The 21,723-nt window shown below is 57.2% G+C and overlaps 2 protein-coding genes across 2 annotated transcripts; one reads left to right on the plus strand and one right to left on the minus strand.

Annotated features, from left to right (window-relative positions):
* The first annotated feature begins 73 nt into the window (after positions 1 to 73).
* LOC119109971 (single-stranded DNA-binding protein 3-like) lies at positions 74 to 4,562 on the plus strand. The gene is made up of 8 exons (XM_037233716.1): positions 74 to 426; positions 947 to 1,051; positions 1,843 to 1,917; positions 2,269 to 2,317; positions 2,463 to 2,492; positions 3,524 to 3,673; positions 4,291 to 4,373; positions 4,503 to 4,562. The coding sequence occupies exons 1-8, from the start codon at positions 379 to 381 to the stop codon at positions 4,560 to 4,562; spliced, it is 600 nt and encodes a 199-aa protein (XP_037089611.1). The 5' UTR covers positions 74 to 378.
* A 6,739-nt stretch (positions 4,563 to 11,301) lies between these two features.
* Positions 11,302 to 20,026, minus strand: LOC119109696 (protein HGH1 homolog). The gene is made up of 7 exons (XM_037233425.1): positions 19,170 to 20,026; positions 17,572 to 17,657; positions 16,254 to 16,692; positions 15,668 to 15,789; positions 15,148 to 15,338; positions 13,529 to 13,662; positions 11,302 to 11,438 (listed from the first exon to the last, which is right to left on the minus strand). The coding sequence occupies exons 1-7, from the start codon at positions 19,193 to 19,195 to the stop codon at positions 11,354 to 11,356; spliced, it is 1,083 nt and encodes a 360-aa protein (XP_037089320.1). The 5' UTR covers positions 19,196 to 20,026; the 3' UTR covers positions 11,302 to 11,353.
* Positions 20,027 to 21,723: the final 1,697 nt, after the last annotated feature.

The raw sequence follows: 21,723 nt of genomic DNA on the forward strand, positions 1-21,723 counted from the left end.
AGCACCATGCAACAGTGCTCTGCATGGCGCCAGAGCCAGTGAATATATGTTGCGGCGTGTTGAGGGTGGTTGTTTGATGTTTGGTTTTGCGGCTTGTGGACGGTGTGTCGTACATCGGTGATGCAGCATGGCGTCGGCCTGCGTGTTCAAGTTGCCGAGAGATGACGGCGTGTATGGCGGTGCTGCACGACGGTGGAGGTCCGATCATCCCTGGGGCAGTCGGTTTGTGTGCTTGCATTTGACTGTTTGGATGATCGTTGCACGTCTGTCCCCGTATTCCGGACAGGCTCAGCTGCAGCGTGGCCAGCCTGCCGTCTGTGACAGGCGCGTGTGCGTGTGTTGCAGAGCGCGGGCGCGGCGCCGTCGCCACTGGGTCAGATGCCGCCCGGCGAGCTGCAGGGTGCCATGCCTCCCGGTTTCTTCCCGGTGAGTGCGGCCGGTGCCCGGCGGGGCCCGCCGCGGCGCCGGCCGGGGCGCGCCGGCCGGCCGGCCCGCTGACCGCGCGTACTCGCGAGGTCGTCAATCGTAGTAGGCGTTCACTGATGCCGCGGAACGGCCGGCCGCGCCGTCGTCGATAGGTAATTTGCTTCTCCGCCCGGCCGGTAGGCGGCAGAGGTGCGCCACGGCGCTCTCGGTGTTGTTAGTTGGGCTGTCGGTGCATAGATGGCGCAGGTGCTTGCGTGTTGTAGGAACCACCACGCGCATCATCGTTGCACGGGGCTGGGGCTGTAACAATTAACACCACAGCGGTTCCGCCTGGGGAGGGGCAGCCATGCACCAGCCTAATCAGCCAGCTGATGACCGCTGCGAGCGGCAGACAGCGGGGCGCCCTGTGAAGCGGCGTTTGTTACCGCACACACCCCGCTCCGGCGACGCTGGCGACGAGCTCTGTGCCGGCCGCCTCGTGCGTCTCCTGACGCGCCGTACTTGTGCGTCGCTGTTGCAGAACTCCAACATGCGGCCGTCGCCGCAGTCTCACCCGTCGTCACAGTCGTCACCGCACGCGCCGCCCGGCCAGCCGGTGCCGCACGGCACCATGATCGCGTCACAGGTACGGCTCCGGCTCCGGCGCCAGCGGCGTGGCGGGCCGGCCGGCCGGCCGGTGGCGGCCGCCCGACGCCGCCGACGCCGGTCGGACGCGGATGGCACGACGGCGGTGCCGGGTCATCGCTGGGCATCGCAGAGGTTATGGGGGGGGGGGGGGACGTGAGTCGGTAGGGGGTGTACTGAAAGAGAAGAGAGCGGTGGGTTGGCTAGATAAGTGATGCAGTTGTGCATTGCGATGCTTCGAATTTACTGGAAAAGTTCGGAGACGCAAGTACTCATATTGATCCATGCCTACCAACTAAGTTTCAACTAATAGAAATGTGCTAGGATACCTACGGTATATGTAGAATGTCACAGGGTTCCCTGTAAATGGAGTCCTGGGATATTTTGTGGGGCTCCTGGTACATGGCTGCCAACTTGTACGCGTCTAAAGGCAGAAGGCTTGCACACATCAGGGTAAATTGCACTTCGCCTTTTTGCCTATGGACGGCAGTGTTGCATCAGGATAAGAGATCGTTGCAGCAGCCGCCACGGCAGCTGTCGCGGTTCGGCCACAGTTGCCGGTCTCGCCGTTGCGTCAGCTGGGTTAGTCGGGATCTGCTACGGCCTGCCGTCGCCAGCCACGTTGTCCCAATCTGGGAAGGACTCGCCAAGCGACTGGTCAGACTCTTGACAGTTCCGCTGGCGGAAAGCGAGGCACCGCCTTGTGTGTTTGTGTGTATGTGTGTGTCCTGTGTGTTGCTGCGGCCGGCAGGGTGAACCGTATCGATGACGGCCGTTTCCGTGTGCTTGCAGTACATGTCTCCTCGGTTTCTGGGCGGGCCCCGGCCGGGTGTGAGAATGCCCGGCAACATGGCGGAGTTTAACGGGGTGAGTGGTGCGACGGCGCGCGCTCGTAGGCGAGGCCTCGTGCTCCGGGGCTCGGCCGGACTGGGCCGCACGACCGCCGTAGCATTTCCGTTTGCCCGCCGATGCGTCGCGCCTCGTCTTGGTTGTTTAGCCGACGGCTCAGTGTCGCCATCCGGCCCGGTGCAGGCTTCACGTGGGCCTTGCCGACCAACGGTGCCCAGCGGTTTCTGTGGCGGTGTGTCAGTCAGCGGTGCCGATGGTCCCGGCGCCGTACTCGCCACATGTGCGCCACGCATCGCCGCCGCCCCGCTCCGCCAGCGTGTGTCGCCGTAGTGTGACACCGTAAGACTGACGCCGCCGCTCTCCTTTCAGCCGCCGGGCCAGCCGATGATGCCCTCCAGTATGGACCCGACGCGGCCAGGTGAGCGTGGGCGGCCGGGGCGCGCGGGGCCGGGGCCGGGAGGGAGCGGGCGGGACTGTGTGCCGGCCGGTCAGACGGTCGCCCGCCGCGCCTGTGGACGCCCGTGCCCGGCTGACTTTAATGCGTGCTTCCCCTCTGTCCGTAGGCGGAGACGGCGAGTATTTAGGTTGGCAAGGTAGGCTGGAGTTGGCGCTGGCTCGCCGCCGTCCCCCTGCCCCGCGCCTGCCTGTGTGTGGGTGTGTGTGCGTTTGTCCGTCGTGTGCCTCGTAACGCCGTGTGGCGAGCCGGGCGTCCGCCAGCCGCCCCTGTCCGGCTGACCCGGGTCCTGTTCGGTACGCGGGGCCGGCCCGGCTTCTCCACGTAACGCGCTAGATGCTGGCAACATCCAGCCGGACAGTTACACCGCCAAAAAGCCCCGAGTCGTCGCCACCACGGGCGGGGGTGTCGCGTGGCCCGCCCACCGGTACCGAACAGGGCACGGGCGCTGGCACTACCGTCCTGACCGGCTCCGCGGCAGCTATTCACGCAGAGCACGCTTCCGGCTTAGCTTGCGTACACTGTGGGACGCTCCCACATCCCCCTCCCGCCCGCTTCACGAGCTAGCGTGGTTTGGACACCAGCGATGTCTGGGCGTAGACGTGCGGGGCGTTTGAGACGGCTTCGAGCGGGTGGTTCGGGTCGGTCCCACGCATCCGGTGGGACCGTTTGGTCCGCGCCATGTTTTGACGCTGGTTATTTGGCTCCGATTAACAAGTTCGCCTTTCACATTTTTGGCGTGACTTGCAGTGTTGTGCTGCTTAAATAGCTTTGCTGAGCATTTTCTTTGCGCAATTTGTTCCCTCTTTGCTCCATTTGGCCGGCCTTTTCCCAATAGCTTTTTTGCCGTTGTGTCCTTGTATTTGCACACCCTGTCTTTTCGAGATTTGGTCTTTTTGTACCATGCACGTAGTGGTATTGTGGCACCCATTTGTGGCACTGAATGGCAGCCTGCACCTCGATAAGTCCCACATATCTGTGTCCGTCTCCCACTTATCTGGGCCCGTCTCCGTATTCTCCGCCGGTGCTGCCGGTGTTACGACCAGCTGCGGGTACATCCAGACTCAAACTTCGTCGAACGTTGCTGTAACACTGGCTGAAAAACCATGCGCCTTTCGGCGCGAGCTCGTCGCTACCATCGCCAGCGCGCTGACACCGCCTCTGTTTCAGGAGGTCCACCGGGTATGGGACCTCGCATGGTGGGCCCGCGGGGCCCGATGGGCCCGGGCATGGGTCCGATGGGTCCGGGCATGCAGGCGTACGGTCCGCCGGGCATGCGGGGCCCGCCACCGAACGCGCTGGGGGCCGGGCCCCGGCCAGGTGCCGATGTCGATGGCTGGTCCCGGCGCGCCCCACAGACCCCACTGGCCGCACGGCTCGTCGGTGAGTACCGGCCGCTCGCCGCGCCGCTTCGGCCGGCGGCGGTGTCCAGTGCCGCCCGCCCGGCCGTCCGCCGCCAGGTGTGCCGATGCGTGGCGCGTGCGGAGGGCGGTATCGGTGCCGGTTATATGGGCGGTGTGCGCTTGTGTAAAGACGCGGTACTGCAGCCGAGCAAAACGCGGCATGAAAAAGGGAGGCGGGGAGGCACACAATGAGCGTAGCCTTCTAGGGTACATGTTTCCCTGATATGTCATGTCATATCATGTCATGTCATGTGTCATCATATCATATGTCATGTCAGTCATGCTTGAACGAAGGTCCGTTGCAGCCTCCGCGGCGTTGTTCGCGCCACAGTCCCGCGTACGATGCCGTTACCACGTGTGCAGCGCGTGCGGTTACGCGTGGTTTGCGTGGCATGAGCCGGCCGATGTGTGTTGGTCGGCTGCGTGGCCGCCGCTGTGGTGGTGGTGCGCTGGCTGACGGCTCCCCCCCGCCCCCGCTGCGCAGGTTGCCGCCGGGGGTTACCGCCCGGGCCCGGCACGCCCCATCATGCCCAGCCCACAAGACCCACGGCCCGGCCGGCGACCCCATGTACGGCATGATGAAGCCCGTGCCCGGCGGCGCGCCCTCCATGCACGGCGTGAGTACGCGGCCGGCGCGCGCCGGTGTGGGTGTGCCGAGGTACGGACGGCGCGGACCGCTGCCGTCGTCCGTGCCGGGCTCTTGCGAACGGTTTCCGGCCTACCCCCGGCTCACGCCACGTCCTCAGACTGTCGCTGTCACCGGCGACGATGCCGACGCGAAGCATCACCGGGTGCAAAGACGCTGACGGTTGGGTAATTGATATCTCTCCCACTTACGGTATGCAACTGTCCAGAACCGTCACGCGATCGAAGTGCTGGACACCGCAAACGGCACGATGATGCCATTTTTACGACTGGGCCACGGTGTTCAACAGAGGATAAATGCTTCCTCGTTCATCTCGTCCGGCTGAGAGACACTGTTCAACCCCGCTGTGGTTTGCATCGGTTTGTGTGGTGAATTAAGAAACGCGTTCCAGACCAAACGGTTTGATTTATTCAGATTTCACGGTTAACGTTCGGCAACCGATAACATGTAGCTTACGTGATAATTTTTATGGAATGAGATCTGCCTTGTGATTGAGTACTTAAAACTGGCCTCCAATTCGGCTTTGGTGTGGAAAGCTGTTTAGCTCAGATATCTAGGGAAAAATGAGAAATAACGCATCGAAGTGACGTGGCATAGAACGTATTCCGAAAGCATCAGAAGTTACCCGATTTTGTGTAAAAACGCGCGCGCAAAAATGTATCTCCAAGAATGGTTCTGGTCACGATTTGCATGTCGTTCCCTTTACTGAAATCCTGCCCCTGCCTTCAGCCGTAGTGTGCAGCATAAAAAGGTGCAGATTTGGGGGTTATAAGTTTTTGTTGCGCTGTTCTACGAGCATCCGTTAATGAGTGAAGCATTTATTAAATGATATACGCACCAGCGTACCATTTCAGACGGATGAGGAATACCTATCCCACTTTGATTATGGGATACCGCCGTAAGAGCTTGAGAAACTATTGAGCCAAACGCCGAATGACGGGAAACATCACGCGTGGCAAGATGTTTTGTCACTGTGTAAGCCAAAGCTCCGTCTCTTACATATCTTCTGTGGTTGGATCTTTGTAATGGTGTGGGGCCCGGAGTATGGTCAGGAGGCTGGAGCAGAAACGGGCCGTGCACGTGCGCGCGGAATAACGTGCCTCCGGATTGGTGATCGGGCCCCGTGATAGATGAGCGGATGATATGTGCGGCAGGGCCATCGGTCTGTGGAGGGGTTGACTGCGCAGACGTCATTGTGATCCCCAACCTTAATGCCAAAATGGCGTGGTAAATCTGTGGACACTGGATGTACGCCGATCAAAGCGACAAGATAACACCCGTTCTGTCCGGGAAATTTGGTGGGCAATGTTGGGGTCCCAGTTTAGTGCTGGTTTCTGATTGCAGCGCGCATAGTTAAGGGAATGATGGTCAGGTTTTCCCATGAAAACTGAGTATTGTCAGGGGAGATGTGCAACGATGGAAGTCGAAACATGCCAGTTTTTCTTCTGCAGATAGCGTTTCATGCTGACAGTAATATCTGAAGGATCGAAGTACTGTTACAAACTCCAGCTGAGTCATCTAATTGATTTATTTTCGTTCCTTTGAACGAGATATAAATGTGGCGATCCAAAATCATGGACGGCATCCCTGGCAAAATGTTTCATGTCCTTCAGATAGAATTACTGAAAATCGAGAGCGCTCATACTGATGCTTTTTGAAAATCACTGAACTATGAACGCGAAATTGGTTCGGATATTGTAATTATTTGCTGCTTGCACAATTGCAGAGTGGATTCCTTGCCATTTTGCCATGATTCAGCACAACCGCTCGTTCTCTGGCCATAATGCATGCACCCACATATCTCACGCGTGTTACCATTGCTATAGCTTGTCTCGCAAAACAGGGCAGAAGCGGGTTTAAAGAACGTTGCCCACATCATTGCTTCGCCTACATATCGCATGAACATATCATTTCGTCGTTTGCATGGGCGTAAGCGACGTGGGCGACTGACACCCCGTCATTGTGCGGCGAAGATCTTTACACTGCCGACTTGGCTCCAACCCACCCGGTGCTATTTAGTGTCGGTGTTGCGGGATCTAACTCTGCGCTGCCAGCGCCTTCTTGATTCCATTCCGCTATATGGAGATTGTTATCAGCTTCTCACGAGCCATCCATTGCCCTGAATTGCTCCTGTCTGCATTACCAGGCATGGCTTCTGTGTATGCCGACCTCTCCCCGCTATTCTGACTTGGTCGAATGCACCATTTGATGTATTTTCACGCGATAGTGTAAAGGAAGGCGCGCGCGTCACGTTGGTTAAACATCTGTGCAGCTGCGCAAACCAGGGTGAATGAAGTTCGGCGGTTTATCGTAATTCCTGTAAGACCTGTCCTTTCAATGCAGTTAATGGCAGGCGTCAATTCTTTGAGAAGCGTTGTCGTCGCCACTGGGGCTTTACGACGCACTGGGCTGCTGAGGCTGTACGGCGGCGCCTGTCTCTCATCCTGGCGGGGAGCGGGAGGTGGGATATGCCGGGATGGACCTGCTGACTGTTCAGTCATCAGTCTTACCCGCCGGCAGCGGCTGTCAGCGTCGCCACATCCGGCCTGGCTCCGGCGAGCATCGCCCCAGTTAAAGGGAGTGTTCTACATTTGTATAGGGATTTGCACTGTAATAGCCATCTTGAAGATCATTCGGTGCAGCGTACAGCCCTGCCCTTATTAAGACATAAAGCCCTCGAGTTTCTGGGCTACACGCCCGCCGAGCTGTGCAGACTATTTCGGGAGGACCATGTCAAGGTCATTCTGGCATTCAATGTGTCATAATAAGGTCTTTAAAATCATGCCATTCCGTTATCCATGCGGCGATCAAGGCTTATAAAAATATGATAGTCGAGTCGTTCAGTTCGGCGTTCGGGAGCATGGTTGCCAGATATAACGGCCGTCAATTGGTTCGCAAGCGATGTTTTGCAAGGTGCGATGCCGCAATTAAACAGTGGCGTGTTGAGAGCATATCGACTAAACAGAACTTGCATTGCCTAAAGCAGAGTTTCTACTATAAACTATACCAAGAGTTAGCAGTGAGCTTATTTCATCATATATAATGCTTGCTTCAATATCTATGTGAAAAATTCCCTTTAAGCTTTTCATTTATCCTCGTCAATCCTTGTGGAGGGTATGATACGATTCGGCCCGGGTTACGAAGGAACCGAACGTCGGGGTGGTTTGTGCTCATGTGGATCGTCCGTTGCATTTTCTCATGTCGAAGGAACTAACGTGATTTGAGTTAGGTGACAGAGAAACCAAACATCGGCACGGCTTTGTCATTAGATTGCTTTAAAATTGTAAGGGACCGATTGCTGCAAATTGCAATTGTAGATTGCTGCAAAATTCTGGCAGCAGCTAGGTGGTGCCAGGAGAGGCTTGCTCAGTTGGGCTCTGCCATGTCTGATTTGGCTTGGTTCGCGTTTTCACGGGGCGAAAACTCGGTACATCCCATTGGGCGACAACGCAAGCGCACGGTTTTGTTCCTGACGTCAATGGTGCGGTGAATATGCCTGACACAAAACACATGACCATAACCATAGCTGCCACCAGTGCTTGACACTGATGTTACGGGGATCGGATGGTGACGGGGCCGCTGCACCCGTGGCCTGCGTTGCGCTCGCGCGCGCCCCGACAAGCCCGTGAGCGGCGTGTGCGTGCCGGCCGGCAGGAGTACCCGATGACGAGTAATGCCGGACGGTCCGCACCCGCCCGTGATGAACGGCGAGATGGACGGCATGAAGAGCTCGCCGGCCAACGGGCCGGGCACGCCACGCGACGACGGCAACAACGGCGCCCTGCAGGAGTACAGCATCGCCAACTACGCCGGACCGCCCGAGAGCAATGTGAGTGAGCCGGACTCGCCGGCCGGCCGGCCGGCGCGACTCCGGCCCTGGCAGTGGTCGCCGGCGCGGCACGGCTCCTGGGAGTGACGCGGCGAGCGGCGCCGGCCGGAGACACTGCATGCCGAGACCGGGAGAGAGAGGGACGCACGGACGCGACGCTGCATGTCGGCCGGCGCGCGGCCGCAGACAGAGGGAGAGAGAGAGAGGGCACGTGTCGGACGGCCGGCCAGCGTGGCGCCGGGCCGGTGAGGACCGCGCGGTGTTCGTGCCGGCTGCGGCTGGCGCGGCGAGCGGACGCTTTACCGGGCCCCGAGCGCGCCGAGAGAGAGGCACCTCCGACCACCCTGCCCGCGGGCACGACCTGAACTCCCCGCCCGCCCCGGGCGCGACGAGGGAGCCGCCCGCCACTCCAGTGCTCGGCTGCGCTCTGCTGTTTTGACTGTGGTACTCACTGACCGAGAATGGTTTCCATCAAATACACAACACGGGCGTTGTTGTTGCCTTTATCGGGGCCGGAGAGTGGAGCGGGTGAGCGCGCGACTCGGTAGACGGGGCAGGCTCCGCGGTAGATGGCGCTGGGGGCGGCCGCCGTGTGGCGCCGAGCGTCGGCATCGCCCCTACCTCGAAGCCCCGTGGAACTTGCTGGTAGCGCAACAGAAAGAGCACGCATTGTATCGGAGAGCTGAGGGATGGTCGCAGACATGCAACCAGTGACAAGATTTGCCTCGGGCGCATTGCCAAATGGTACGTTTTGTCATCGTCTCAGCCTGATCGATTGCTGGCGTAATTATTTCCCGCTGCTATCATGTGACGACCAGACAAAGACTTAAAGCCCGCTGAGGTGTATACTGATGTTCAAGATACACCACCTTGAATCTGCAGTGGACTCGTTATCAGTTAACGCAGGTCACATTTGCGCAGTGCTATCTCCGGCCTGCCTGCCGATACTCGGGGCCTGTTTGACCGCTGCCCGTGTCCTGTTAACTATGCGTCTGGGACACGCTAAGCGATCCCGTCTGCTGTTCAGTCGCTGGTATGATCCAGGGAGTGAAGCGACCGATTCATTCCCGATGAATGTGAGAGGACTTAGAATACATTATCCGACGAGGCAACGAGCGACATCGTATGCAAACGATCGAGGACATGAGTTACGCGAACGGCCGGCAGAGGATGCCGTTTAAAATGCCGGCGATGTGTGGCCACGGAGCTGCATTCTTCAAGGGGCACGACAAGCCAGTAGTGTCGTCGCACCCGGCCGTGAACGTTCTGGTCTCAGTCGGATGCGCGGTTTAGAGGGTAAAAATATCGAGCACTAGTTTGACTTTTCGGAAGCGTGCCGGCGGCGGCACTTCATAGCGTCCGAGTATGAGAGCGCAGTGAATGTCGTTGCATGCTATCTCAGCTTCTACTGGCGCGGTGCTTGACCATCAAGTTGGCACAACGGCTGTAGCAAAGCCGGACAAGGCCTACAAAATACACAAAATCGAAAGTTGGTTGGCATAAAAGCATACCCCTGATTTAAAATAGCTCGCGATCAAGTTTCGGGGTTGATGCCTTGTTGAAGTGCTTCTCACATTCTTACCCGGGAGCCGCCCGTACCTTCCTGCCGTTGGCGGAGCCTCACAACGCTGCCGAGGACGTGGCCTAGACTGGGCGGGGTCCTGCCGTCGCCGCGGATGCCCGCAGGGCTAGGGCGGCAGCACGAGAGCCGACCCGCCGGCCCCTCCGTCAGCGTGGATGCCAGCTGCCCCGGGAGCCGGCCACGCGTCATGATCTGCCGCGCCCCAACAAACATGACACACCCGGGTTAGGTGACGGACCGCCTCCACGTGTCTGGACACTCACCAGCACTCCTCTTGCAGCGCCTCTGATGCGGCCTGGCTGCCTGGTCGTCACGGCGTGCGCGCTGCGCTGCGAGCGGCGCGGGGCCCTGTCGCCGCCGGTGCGGCCGACCCTCGTAGCCCGCACGTCCGCCGCTCACAACTCCCCCTGTGTCGGCAGGACTCGAACGAGTCGGCGGCGATACTCAAAATCAAGGAGAGCATGCAAGAGGAGGCCAAGCGGTTCGAGAAAGAGGGCGACCAACCCGACTACGGCGGCTTCATGCAATAGCCGGCCCGCGGCAGGCCCCAGACTGCAGTATTGCCAGTCCGCCCGCCGGCCGCTGCCGCCGCCGCCGCCGGCAGTGAAAACAAACGTGTCCATACAAGTGTTTGAGACTTGTGCGCGCGCGCGGCAGACGGAGAGATAGGAGAGAGCGTGACAGTGCGAGCGAGCGTATGCGCGGATGTCGTCGCGAGTGCGAAGAATACGTGAGTGAAAGGGTGGGAGAGAGAGAGAGAAACCTATCAGTGTTGTGGATCCATTTGGTCCAAATATTTATAAGTAAGCGTAATGTGTTTGTTTTATTTAAATTAATTGGATCGGATATTTTCCTTCTTTTGTTGACTACCTTACGGAGAGTACAATATTTGATTTATTTGATATAAAGAGATGTTGATAGGTCAGTGTTGACTGCTGTACATTTCGGATGCCGCTCGCGAACAATGCATGCTTCTATTCTGAGGACAATGCCTTTTGCATCTCATGAGCCATTTTGTGTCGTTTTGTGTTCATAACATTCTCATCGCGTCCGCTCGCCGGCATCCCGCGACCGCAATTGTTCTCCGCACCGGCTTTGCGCGGCTGCATTTGTTCTGCGCGCGGTCCGACCTGTCTGGTGCGCCGCCCGGGCCGCGGCGTCCGCTCGCGCTCCCGCGAGCGCGTCGCCCGGCCGCCGGATCTGAGAGCTTCTTTCGACGTCGCGTTCTTGTTTGTTGTGGTCCCGCCGTGCCAAAAGCACCGTCGGTTCGCGCGCGCGCGTCCCTGAGTTGTGTGGCGTCCGCCTGGCCGCCGGCGCGCCGTGTACATAGGGGGAGGCGCCAGCGGCCGGCGGCGCGCCGCCGCCTGCTGTCTGCCGCGGTGCGGCTCTGTACGCCGCAGGCGTCCAGCCGGCGGCGCACGTGAAAACGAATCAAAATCGTTTCATTCATGGTTTGTCCGAGCCTTTCATTTTCATGTACAGCACAAGTCCAAGTTGTTGTAAATATATTGAAAAGAAGGCGTCCGTGCGGCCTGTGTGGTCACGTGACCTGGTCCAGCCGGGCGGCCACGTCGCTGGGGATGTCCACCGCCTTGAGGTTGTCCACGCCGATCTCGGGCTCCGTCCTGTCGGCAGCCGCACTGACAATGACAGCAGAACACGGGACAACACCGGCCACGGACCGCCGATCAGTCGAGCAAATCACAAGAGCAATCCAGTCACGGGCTGCGGAGCAACACAAACACCACAGGACGTCGACCGTCAGCCAATAGACTGCGCTGAAGCGGTACCAGCAGGCCCGGCGGCCGAACCAGTGACGTTCGCATACCAGACCATGACGGGTCCTGGTCGTCCCATGTACCGTTATCACTTGACTGCACCTTCACTAAACTAGGACGACTGTGTACGCTCAAATCCCGGCAGGCCATGTCTTCACAGCCACAGAAAATCATATTGCAGTCATTCTCGCCTTGTCAGTGGCGAATCTGGAGCATCAGCCCACTTTTATCATCAAGAAGTACGGGATTACGGGAAATCTTTCGCCTTTGCATGAAAAACGCAGTTTAAACTGAGAAAGCCAGATTGCTATGCATCACGAGAAAATGGCCTTGAATGCGATTTGCCAGCCAGCCTCTTGCATGCCGGACTGTGCAGAAAGACATGTGCCACGTGATCAGGAATAACAACGCCAACGGACACCGGTATGGCCGCCAGCCGCCGCTGCTACCCGGTTAACAGTTTGGTGTGACATTACACAAGACATGATGCAACGGATCCTGTCTTGACCAAATCATAATACCCCGACCTCTTTACAACAATAATAGATGCTGTAAAAACGCCCGGGGTATGCTGCCCAAGCATGCTTTGTCCTCTGCTGATAGCACTCAGATACGAGACTCACTTTAACAAGGACGAACACGTTACAATTGCGTCCCGTTGCAGACGTGACACCGATTTCTCAACCTGCCGCCACCCTGACGAAGCGACGAGTAGCCTTCCGTGACGCCGACGTGATCAGGTCGTCACATTGGGCGGCAAATCCTTGGGCCGTTATCCCAATCGCGACGGGGCCTCGGATGTCGGGCCAAATAGATTTAGTACTACGGCTGGCCATTGCCTTAACCAGCGCAGACCGACCGGCACGGTCCGACGCGGCGCGGCATCGCGTCTTGTGATCCGTGCCACCGGGTCCACCGGAACACCCGTCAGAGACAGCGAAGCAGACGCGGCGCCACGGGGTCCACCGGGACACCCGTTAGAGACAGCGAAACAGACGCGGAAACACGGGGTCCACCGGAACACCCGTCAGACATCAAAGCAGACGGGGCAACACGGGGTCCAACGGAACACCAGTCAGAGACAGCGAAGCAGACGCGGAAACACGGGGTCCACCGGAACACCCGTCAGAGACATCAAAGCAGACGGGGCAACACGGGGTCCAACGGAACACTTGTCAGAAACAGCGAAGCAGACGCGGAAATACGGGGTCCACCGGAACACCCGTCGGAGACAGCAAAGCATACGAGGCAACACGGGGTCCAACGGAACACCCGTCAGACAGTGAAGCAGACGCGGAAACACGGGGTCCACCGGAACACCCGTCAGACAGCAAAGCAGACGGGGCAACACGGGGTCCAACGGAACACCCGTCAGGGACAGTGAAACAGACGCGGAGCCACGGGGTCCATCGGAACACCCGTCAGAGACAGCGAAGCAGACGCGGCGCCACGGGGCCCACCGGAACACCCGTCAGAGACAGTGAAACAGAACCGGCGCCACGGGCCCCACCGCAACACCCGTCAGACAGCGAAGCAGACGGGGCAACACGGGGTCCACCGGAACACCAGTCAGAGACAGCGAAGCAGACGGGGCAACACGGGGCCCACCGGAACACTAGTCAGAGACAGCGAAGCAAAAGCGGCACCGCGGGGCCCACCGGAACACCCGTCAGAGACAGCCAAGCAGACGCAGCACCACGGGGCCCACCAGAACACCCGTCAGAGACAGCGAATCAGAAGCGGCGCGGCGCAGCTCCGCCGACGCCAGCTTGAAGCCCACTGCGCAAAACACCCCGCTCACCACGGCCAGGCATGTCCAAGCGGCGATCACTCGCTCACATTCCCTGTACTATCCAGACGCGTTCACTATCAAACCAGGATCACCACACGCCTGGCGAGCTGGCACTAGCGCCCACGTGGTCTGCCGCGTCCCTTACTTGATGAGGATGTTGACCAACTCCTCACAGAGCCGCAACGCCTCCTCGTCTGTCTCCCACTTGTGGTACTCGCGCAGGATCAGGTAGGCACCCTTGCCCCTGACCAGCTCGCGCGAGTCTGTCGTCGCGCACAGCTGCCAGCGAGGCCGTCGGTGAGTGCGACGCGTCACCCAGCACCGCTCGGGGGCGCGGTCGCCGAGTGGTTGGCGCCTTGGACTCCCACGTGGGCGCCAGGGTTCGAATCCCGGTTAAAACACGTTCGGTCGCGACACTTTGAGGACACCGTTGTCGGACGCGCCCGAGAGCCGATGTGTGCAGCTTGGGCCTCCGACTGGCTCGCGCGGCTGATCGGTGCTACCGTGGATGCAAGTGTTCAGACGGTACCCAGCCGTGCGCAGCTGTCCAAGCCGGGCGGATGACGCGTGTAAACAAGTGTCGGTGTTGGACACTTGTAGGCGCAAGAGTTCACATCGGGAAGCTTTCAATGGCGTCATACTTCCCAGCGCAAAGTCGTGAGAAATGTGTGGGTATAAATGTGCATGGTATGTGAAGGAACATGGAGGGAAACAGAACCCACCGATACAAGGACAGCAGACATATATGGAGAGCAGATAGATATTGGCAGAATTCTAAACAAAAATAAAACGTGAAAACAGGCCAGCAAAGAATGTCAGAATAAAAAATCATAGCAACAATCCGTGAATAATAAGGCTACTGGCCGGCGGCATGCATCAGATGTGAACGGCACGCCACACCCGGCGATAGAGCGATGAACTAACAAACGCGTCACGTGACGGGACAAAGGGGGACGAGACGACGCACAGGAAGCAGCGACGCCTGCAGAGCACATGTAACATTCTCCCACCATTTGCCCCACTGTCATTCTGTATGTATTTCCTTAGTCTTCCCTCATCGCCCGATACGGCCATTGTAGATGGCATGACACCGTCCGCGTCCGAGCAGCGTGAGCTGCTACCTTCCTTATACGAAGAAGTGAAACGAATACAGTTTATTCGTTTCACTTCTGTCCCATCTTTCCGGCTCAGCGGCCTTGTTCCCATGCTTCCCCTATTAGCAGAGATCCCACCGGGCTTTTCTGTCCCTCACCCCGAATTATTCAGCTTGGGTCTCAGGGGTGTCCAAGACATGTATGCACACTGGCGCTCACCAACATCGACGTCACGAACACCCGCCCAGCGGGCGTTTCTCTGGGAACAGTGCCAGCCAGCACGGCCTCGCACGTCGCGATACCGCACGGTTCTTAGGGGGGGGGGGGGGGGGGGTGCTGCGAGACCTCCGCTCGGTGTGTGCACCGAGGCGCCAGAGAGCCGGCGTCGGGAGAGCTCTAGCCGGGGCAGGCGGCCATCGGAGCACCGGCTCGGGTGAGGTGAGGTGAGGTGAGGTGAGGTGAGGTGAGATGAGATGAGATGAGGTGAGGTGAGGTGAGGTGAGGTGAGGTGAGGTGAGGTGAGGTGATATGAGGTGAGATGAGATGAGATGAGATGAGATGAGATGAGATGAGATGAGATGAGATGAGATGAGGTGAGGTGGGGTGAGGTGAGGTGACATTAAGTGAAGTGAGGTCAGGTCAGGTCAGGTGGCTTCACATCAACGCGCACCTGTGTCATGGCCTCGAGGAGGATGCGGCGTATGTCGACGTCGGGCTCCCGCGTCTTGCTCTCGTCCATGTACTGCAAGTCGACGGGCAGCTGTTCCATGTCCTCGTCGTCGTACGGCTCCGGGCCGGTCAGCGGCAGCAGCAGCCGCGGCAGCAGGTCCACCTCGTCACCCAGCAGCCACAGGTGGCTCTCTGCGGCGGCAGAGTCGCCGCTGACGTCGGGCCGACAGATGGCACGGACCAAACACAGCCATATATCTGCTGATGTGGTTAAGCGGCGAACTCCGAGATAGGGGCAGCGTACAATCATACAAAAATAATTGAGCATGGCACAACGCCACCGAGACATCACATGCAGCATACATCATCCGCATCATAACACGTGGATGTTAGCCTTCACCTCCGACGCGGCAAGCACGGTAACGGCACGGCGACGCCAGTCAACGTCGCCTGGCCGGACCGTTCATCATTCCGCGCGGCAGAGCCGTGCCTGGCTCGCGTTCTATCCGCACGATACATGCCTGTTTCGAAGCAGCAGTTCTTGATGGCGCCGACGACGCCTCCTCGCCGTACCAGTGACTCCTTGTACTCTGTGAAGGGCAACAGGCGCTGAAACAGCACTCGATCCCTGCTCAGCATGTACCTGTCAACAGAATGGTGCCAAAAGCTGTACTCCACGGGTAAGGTCAGACGCCGAAACAACCAAATGGAGAGCTCTGTACTTTGCGAGGCAGCATGGCGACACTGACACATTTATGACGGCTGAAGTTTTAGGGCGCGCCGACGTCGGGCGCTGGCATAATACGCGATCGTAGTTCGTAGGTAACCCGCTGACAGAATGACAGACAATGGCTGACAGTGGCTGAATGACTGACAGTGGCTGAATGGCTGACAGGGGCTGAATGACCGACAATGGCTTCTCATGCTCGGTGCGCACCGGGCGGTTCATAACAAACAGCAGTGACAACACGCGGAAGTAGGACCATGAGCACAAGCCCCAGCACCCTTGGGCACTCCAGCACCCGCGCGTCAGCGTGACCGGACATGAGCACACACGCCGCTACGAGCGCCGTGCCGTCGGCGCCCGAGGCTCGGCGGCGGCCGTACCGGCGGGCCTCGGGCAGCTGGGTGAGGTTGGACAGCAGCGGCCCCAGGTAGTTCAGGTGACACCCGGCCGTGTTGTAGTCGCGCTGGCAGAGGGCCGTCACCAGGTCGTCCACGGTGACAGGGCCCTCCTCCAGGCGGCGCCACAGCTCGCGGCACGGCGCCGGCGCGCGGCTAAGGTTCGACAGCGTCATGCAGCAGGGGTCGGCCAGTGCGCTGTCGGGCCGCGCCGCCAGCCGCAGCAGCAGCGCGGCCGTGTCGGGCCCGGGCGCCGCCAGCAGAGGCTGCGCGGCCGCCGCCCGGCCCGACAGGCTGAGCAGCGCCAGACTCGCGTCCCGGCCGGCCGCCGCCGACGCCTCGTCGGCCATCAGCTGCTTCAGGCGCGACAGCAGTTCGGGCGCGGCCATCAGCTGCCGGCAGCCGGCGTCCGAGCCGGTCAGACCTGCCGGGGAGGGGCGGGTCACGTGGAGCGCCGCAGCCGAGGCGAGCGGGCGGCCATCGACGGTACAGGAGGGGTCTGTGGTGGAAGGGGGTGGGGTTACATGGGGCGCCGCCGCCGAGCCGAGCGAGCGGCCATCGACGGTACAGGAGGGGTCTGTGGTGGAAGGGGGTGGGGTTACATGGGGCGCCGCCGCCGAGCCGAGCGAGCGGCCATCGACGGTACAGGAGGGGTCTGTGGTGGAAGGGGGTGGGGTTACACGGGGCGCCGCCGCCGAGCCGAGCGAGCGGCCATCGACGGTACACGAGGGGTCTGTGGTGGAGGGGGGGGGAGGGGTCACGTGGAGCGCCGCCGGCGGAGCGAGCAAGCGGAACCGACGGTACAGGAGGTGTCTGTGGTGGGGGGGGGGGGGCGGGGGTCACGCGGGGCGCCACCGCCCAGGCGAGCGAGCAGCGACCAACGCTACAGGCGCGGTCCGTGGCGGAGGGAGGACGCCAGACACGGCGGGCCTCAGATGTGACACAGGACCAGTCTGTATGGACAGGTGGGTCGAGATATGCCTGGTCACTGATACACATGGATATGTCTTGCCGCTGATACATCTGGAGTCGGCCTTCAGTAAGAGCTGAAGGTCATAACAAATCCAAACTCGCCATAATCCTGTGGAGCTCATGCAAGAAACATGGATTCTAGATTTAAGACTACCATTATTTGTGATGTGCTTAGCACAACAGCAAACCATCCCCTATAAAACTGTTGTCACATAGGAAATAAACACATTAAACCGCATCACCATTTGAAGCCAAGTTGTACTGTTCAATGTGGTAAAGATCTCATCCCAGATAATAGCACTGTTAATGGTACATCATGATCATCACATACCAAGAACATGCTGCAGAGCAGCAGCCTTCACATCTTGTCTGGCCTCAACCTTCAGGAAGCGGGCCAACTCGCTCAAAGCCTCATCACTGAAAGGTGAAATCAGCACATTCAGACATCATAGTTGAGCAACCTTAATGAACAATCTTACAAGCCTACAAATCAATAAAACCAATGTCACTAAGGTTGTATCAGATCTTTCTTGCTTTAATATTAATGCTTATGGGGTTTGGTAGGACCTTGATTTACTTGGCTTCTAATATTTCAGGTCATGTCAAATGCTGGCTAAAATCATTAATTTAGGGGCATGAATGCTATCGCAGCCAGCCGGTATCCACAAATCTCCATTAAAAATAATTTTGATAAGGCATAATAGGATTTTACTTAAGTCAAGCACAACCTTGTTTGGCAGACTTTTGTTTAATTCTGCCCTAACATACCATACAGAGCAGGAGGTGCATTCAACTCTTGATTTACAACATGATATCCTCTTCATTAAATTTCAACTGCTTAAAAGGCATGGATTCAGACTTACATCTAATCCAAATGACTTCATTACAGTCATGATGGTTTACAATGTGAATGTGCACTTTTACCAGCACAAAAGCCCAGAATTGAAAATATGACTTGAAGCAAATGATAGCAGTGACTTGATTCTCAACTAGTATCATGTCACATTTTGTAGAAATCAAGTCTGCCCTGGCTAAACAAGACTTCACTTGTTTCTACACTTGACCAGGCCACTCCCAAGTTCATCCACAAGCAAGCTGTTTGGCAAGTCTGCTTCCATACCCATATGAAACCAATCTGGGCATTTGTAAGATGTGCGAAGTATGAAATATGAATATGTTACCACTTGAATCATCAGTAATCTAATTAATAGCTAATCAGGTGTCACATTTCAGTAGCCAAATTATTGTCAAACAGCTAATCAGATGCCAGTCTGAAAAAACTACTCACTGCTGCCCAGGTGACACATTATGGCATCTGTGTCTGGTATTGGAACACTGAACCTCTCTCTTGCATGCCATACTCAGGCCAGGCTGAATGACATTGATTTTGAACTATTTTTGTGAGAAAAATGTTTATCAAGCATTTTAGCCAGAAATTATCTAAGCAACAAAATAATGCCTTGAAAAATTAGTTTTCTTTGTGCTTAAGTTGATGGTAACCTTGCACCAAACTCTGAAAGCCTGTGCTGACAGCATATGTGCCTTAAACTCATTGCAGCCACATTGCTGCTACACTGGACATGTATTTTTGCAGTCTGGCATCATTACAAAAAAATTATTCAAGTCCACACAACAAGACAAGCCAAAACCAACACTTGACACACAGATTGTCAGCAAACAAATGTGTGCAGCAGCATAAAGTTGAGAGTTCAAAGTTCAAAAACTTGTGACCCACACACACAGGAGCAAAAAGAAAAGGGCTATCCACATTTATCCACATGAGTTCTTCATTTCCACATCTGAAAGATCCACAGAATTTGCATGCCAGATCATAACAACTATTATACCTGTACACCCATCCTGTCTGCTGATAAGTCAAGATTGGAGCAATTTGAATATCGCTTTAAAAGTGGACTAAAGAATGCTCACCTTGCAGATGGATTGTTCAAATACATCCCTCAAACACAACGCAAACTTCTTAATGTATAATGACTAAAATGCAGGAAGGTACCAAAGCACACGAGCGTGAATCTTTTCACGGGCCACAGCCAGGTTCCAGGATTGCCAGAGCCCTGGCAGCCTGATGGTATATCAGTCGATTCCTTGCACGAGGAGCTCTTCACAATGCCAACAAAATGCTCAATGTCATTCAGACACACATATTACGACGGTTCATTCGCAATGATGTTGAATATGATTACACCACCACAGCCCATCCGGCACATGTGGCACCACCAGTGTCCGGTAAACACCCAAGGGTTCAGTAAACACCAAAAAACACTAACATGACCCGACATACCACAAAAAAACAAAAACCACATTCAACCACAGAACCAGCCAGAGACACCAAAATATAAACATGTCTAGACGACAAAGCCTCTTTATTGCTCATACCATTGGCACTTAAAACCTGTGCATCATGTGGGCAGCTCTGGTGTTGGCCTCTGCTGGAATTGCTTGCGGTAAATAAACGCACAACCGATATCGTCATGCTGACAATACGGAGCGGCTCATTAGCAAGATAATAAACCTATCTTCCTATTAGGGACGCAACGACGGGAAGCGCGGCTATGGTATGCCGTAGGGGCTGGTATGTAGGTTGGTAGATCTGATACGGTCGTACCGGCGCAGGGCGATTATGTAGCACAGTCATTGACCTATAAAATACTTGGATAGGTCAATGTGCACAGCAGAACGATGTGCGGCACGCAAAACGTTTTCACTGATCCTCAACAAAAGACTGGGGGTTAAATAATCCTCCCAACTGCACTGGCACGGCGGGAAGAGGGAGGGGGCTTAATACAAGGAACACCCCTGTTTAGAATGCAATCGAATTCCAATGGCGTTCTCGTAAAGCATGCAGCAGGGAAGGTTCGTTGCAGGTTTTCCCGTGAAAATTCAAGCGCATACGGGCCACTTGCCGCAGCGTTCCACCAACGCCCTGACGTCCAATCGTGGACCCGAGCGCGTATATTGGCAGGGGGTCGAGAACGCCGCCTGGGGGAGGGCGAAGGGAGCGAAGTCGGCTTGAAGGACAATACAAAAAGGTACGCTCCTATGCGTCGTCGACGACTCATGCCATGCGTCACCGACTCATGCGATCGCCGACGACTTATGTCATGCGTCACCGGCTCATGCGATCGCCGACGACTCATGCCATGTGTCACCGACCCGTGCGATCGCCGACGACTCATGTCATGTGTCACCGACTCATGCGATCGCCGACGACTCATGCCATGCGTCACCGACTCGTGCGATCGCCGACGACTCATGCCATGTGTCACCGACTCATGCGATCGCCGACGACTCATGCCATGCGTTACCCTGACGACCATCGATTTCAAAGTGCTCCTATCTCCACAATTGGTCGATAGCGTCAACGCAGGACTGCGAGGCGCAGACCGAAGCGCGTCGGAATAAACTCCACCTCCGATGAGCCAGTCGGCCTCGATCTCACTGCCGCACGGTGGAAGAAATGCGCTAACTCGTCGGCTAGAGCGTGGCAGGCCCACGTCCACGGCGCACCCGGTCGGTCACGCCGTCACTGCACGGTCTCGCGCTCACAGCACCACTCGAAAACACCAGCTCCCGGTCATGTCCCGCTCAGGCTCCGCATCCATCAAGACAACAAAAACCCTGATGAACGGCCTGCTGCGCAACCAGGGCTTCACGTACATGGTGTATTTGGTGCAAGTAGCATCATGTCAGCCGTTCAAAACACTAGCAAAATTATTAAAGCAATAGCATTGGCGGGACACAGCGTCAGACAAGCTTAGCTGGGTGAGAACCTCATTGGTCATGGCACCAGGCAACTGTCGCATGGCCTTAATCTCACAGCTGAATAACACATGATTGAATGTTTTAATCAACGCGTGCTTCGTACCGCTTTCAACACACGCTACGAAAAGCGATGTCTTTGCTTTCTCCGCACTTGTCGTGTGTCGGCAATGTAAACCGGATCTCAAAATGGGCCCAGAAGTGGCCAGGATCATTCGAGACAGTCCAGAGATCATGAAGCGGACCACGTGCCGCTGTAGGGTTCAGGACACTTGGGCCAGAATGATGAGGTCGCTATCAGGCCAAAAGGTCATATTCCCCGGACGCTTACAGGGACACAAAACGACATGTGACCGCCGATTGGTCAGAAATCCTCTTAACGCAATCAAAGCGCTCTCGATAACCCGGGGGCCGACAACCATGTACACGGTAACCACCAAAAACCTCGCTAACACCAAAACAAGTAGCACCAGGGTCCACGGGGCTCCCGGATGATCGCAGAGCCCTCTATGACACCTCAGGGCTGAGGTGGTCAGTCCCACGCACGGCCACACACACTTAAGATATGAGCGGCGGTTCAGGCTGGACCGCTGGCAGCAACGAACGCCAATAGCCGTCACCACCCTCCGCCGTCCTACGACATGACAAAGCATGCCACGGGGCTATGAGGTTGGCAAAGCCCTCCGACATTACCGGAGGTCCGACA

This window comes from Pollicipes pollicipes, unplaced genomic scaffold, assembly GCF_011947565.3.
Source record: "Pollicipes pollicipes isolate AB1234 unplaced genomic scaffold, Ppol_2.1 Scaffold_7231;HRSCAF=8579_pilon_pilon_pilon, whole genome shotgun sequence".
Taxonomy (NCBI): Eukaryota; Metazoa; Arthropoda; class Thecostraca; order Pollicipedomorpha; family Pollicipedidae; genus Pollicipes; species Pollicipes pollicipes.

Excerpts from the sequence above, each read along its gene's own strand:
- LOC119109971 (XM_037233716.1), top strand. The coding sequence starts at position 379 with ATGCCGCCCGGCGAGCTGCAGGGTGCCATGCCTCCCGGTTTCTTCCCG. Across the intron at positions 1,052-1,842 it reads GCACCATGATCGCGTCACAG|TACATGTCTCCTCGGTTTCT; the intron begins GTACGGCTCCGG and ends GTGTGCTTGCAG. Across the intron at positions 2,318-2,462 it reads TATGGACCCGACGCGGCCAG|GCGGAGACGGCGAGTATTTA; the intron begins GTGAGCGTGGGC and ends CTCTGTCCGTAG.
- LOC119109696 (XM_037233425.1), bottom strand. The coding sequence starts at position 19,195 with ATGTATTTGAACAATCCATCTGCAAG. Across the intron at positions 15,790-16,253 it reads CAGCTGCCCGAGGCCCGCCG|GTACATGCTGAGCAGGGATC; the intron begins GTACGGCCGCCG and ends TTCTGTTGACAG. Across the intron at positions 11,439-13,528 it reads TTGGTCAACATCCTCATCAA|GACGGAGCCCGAGATCGGCG; the intron begins GTAAGGGACGCG and ends GGCTGCCGACAG.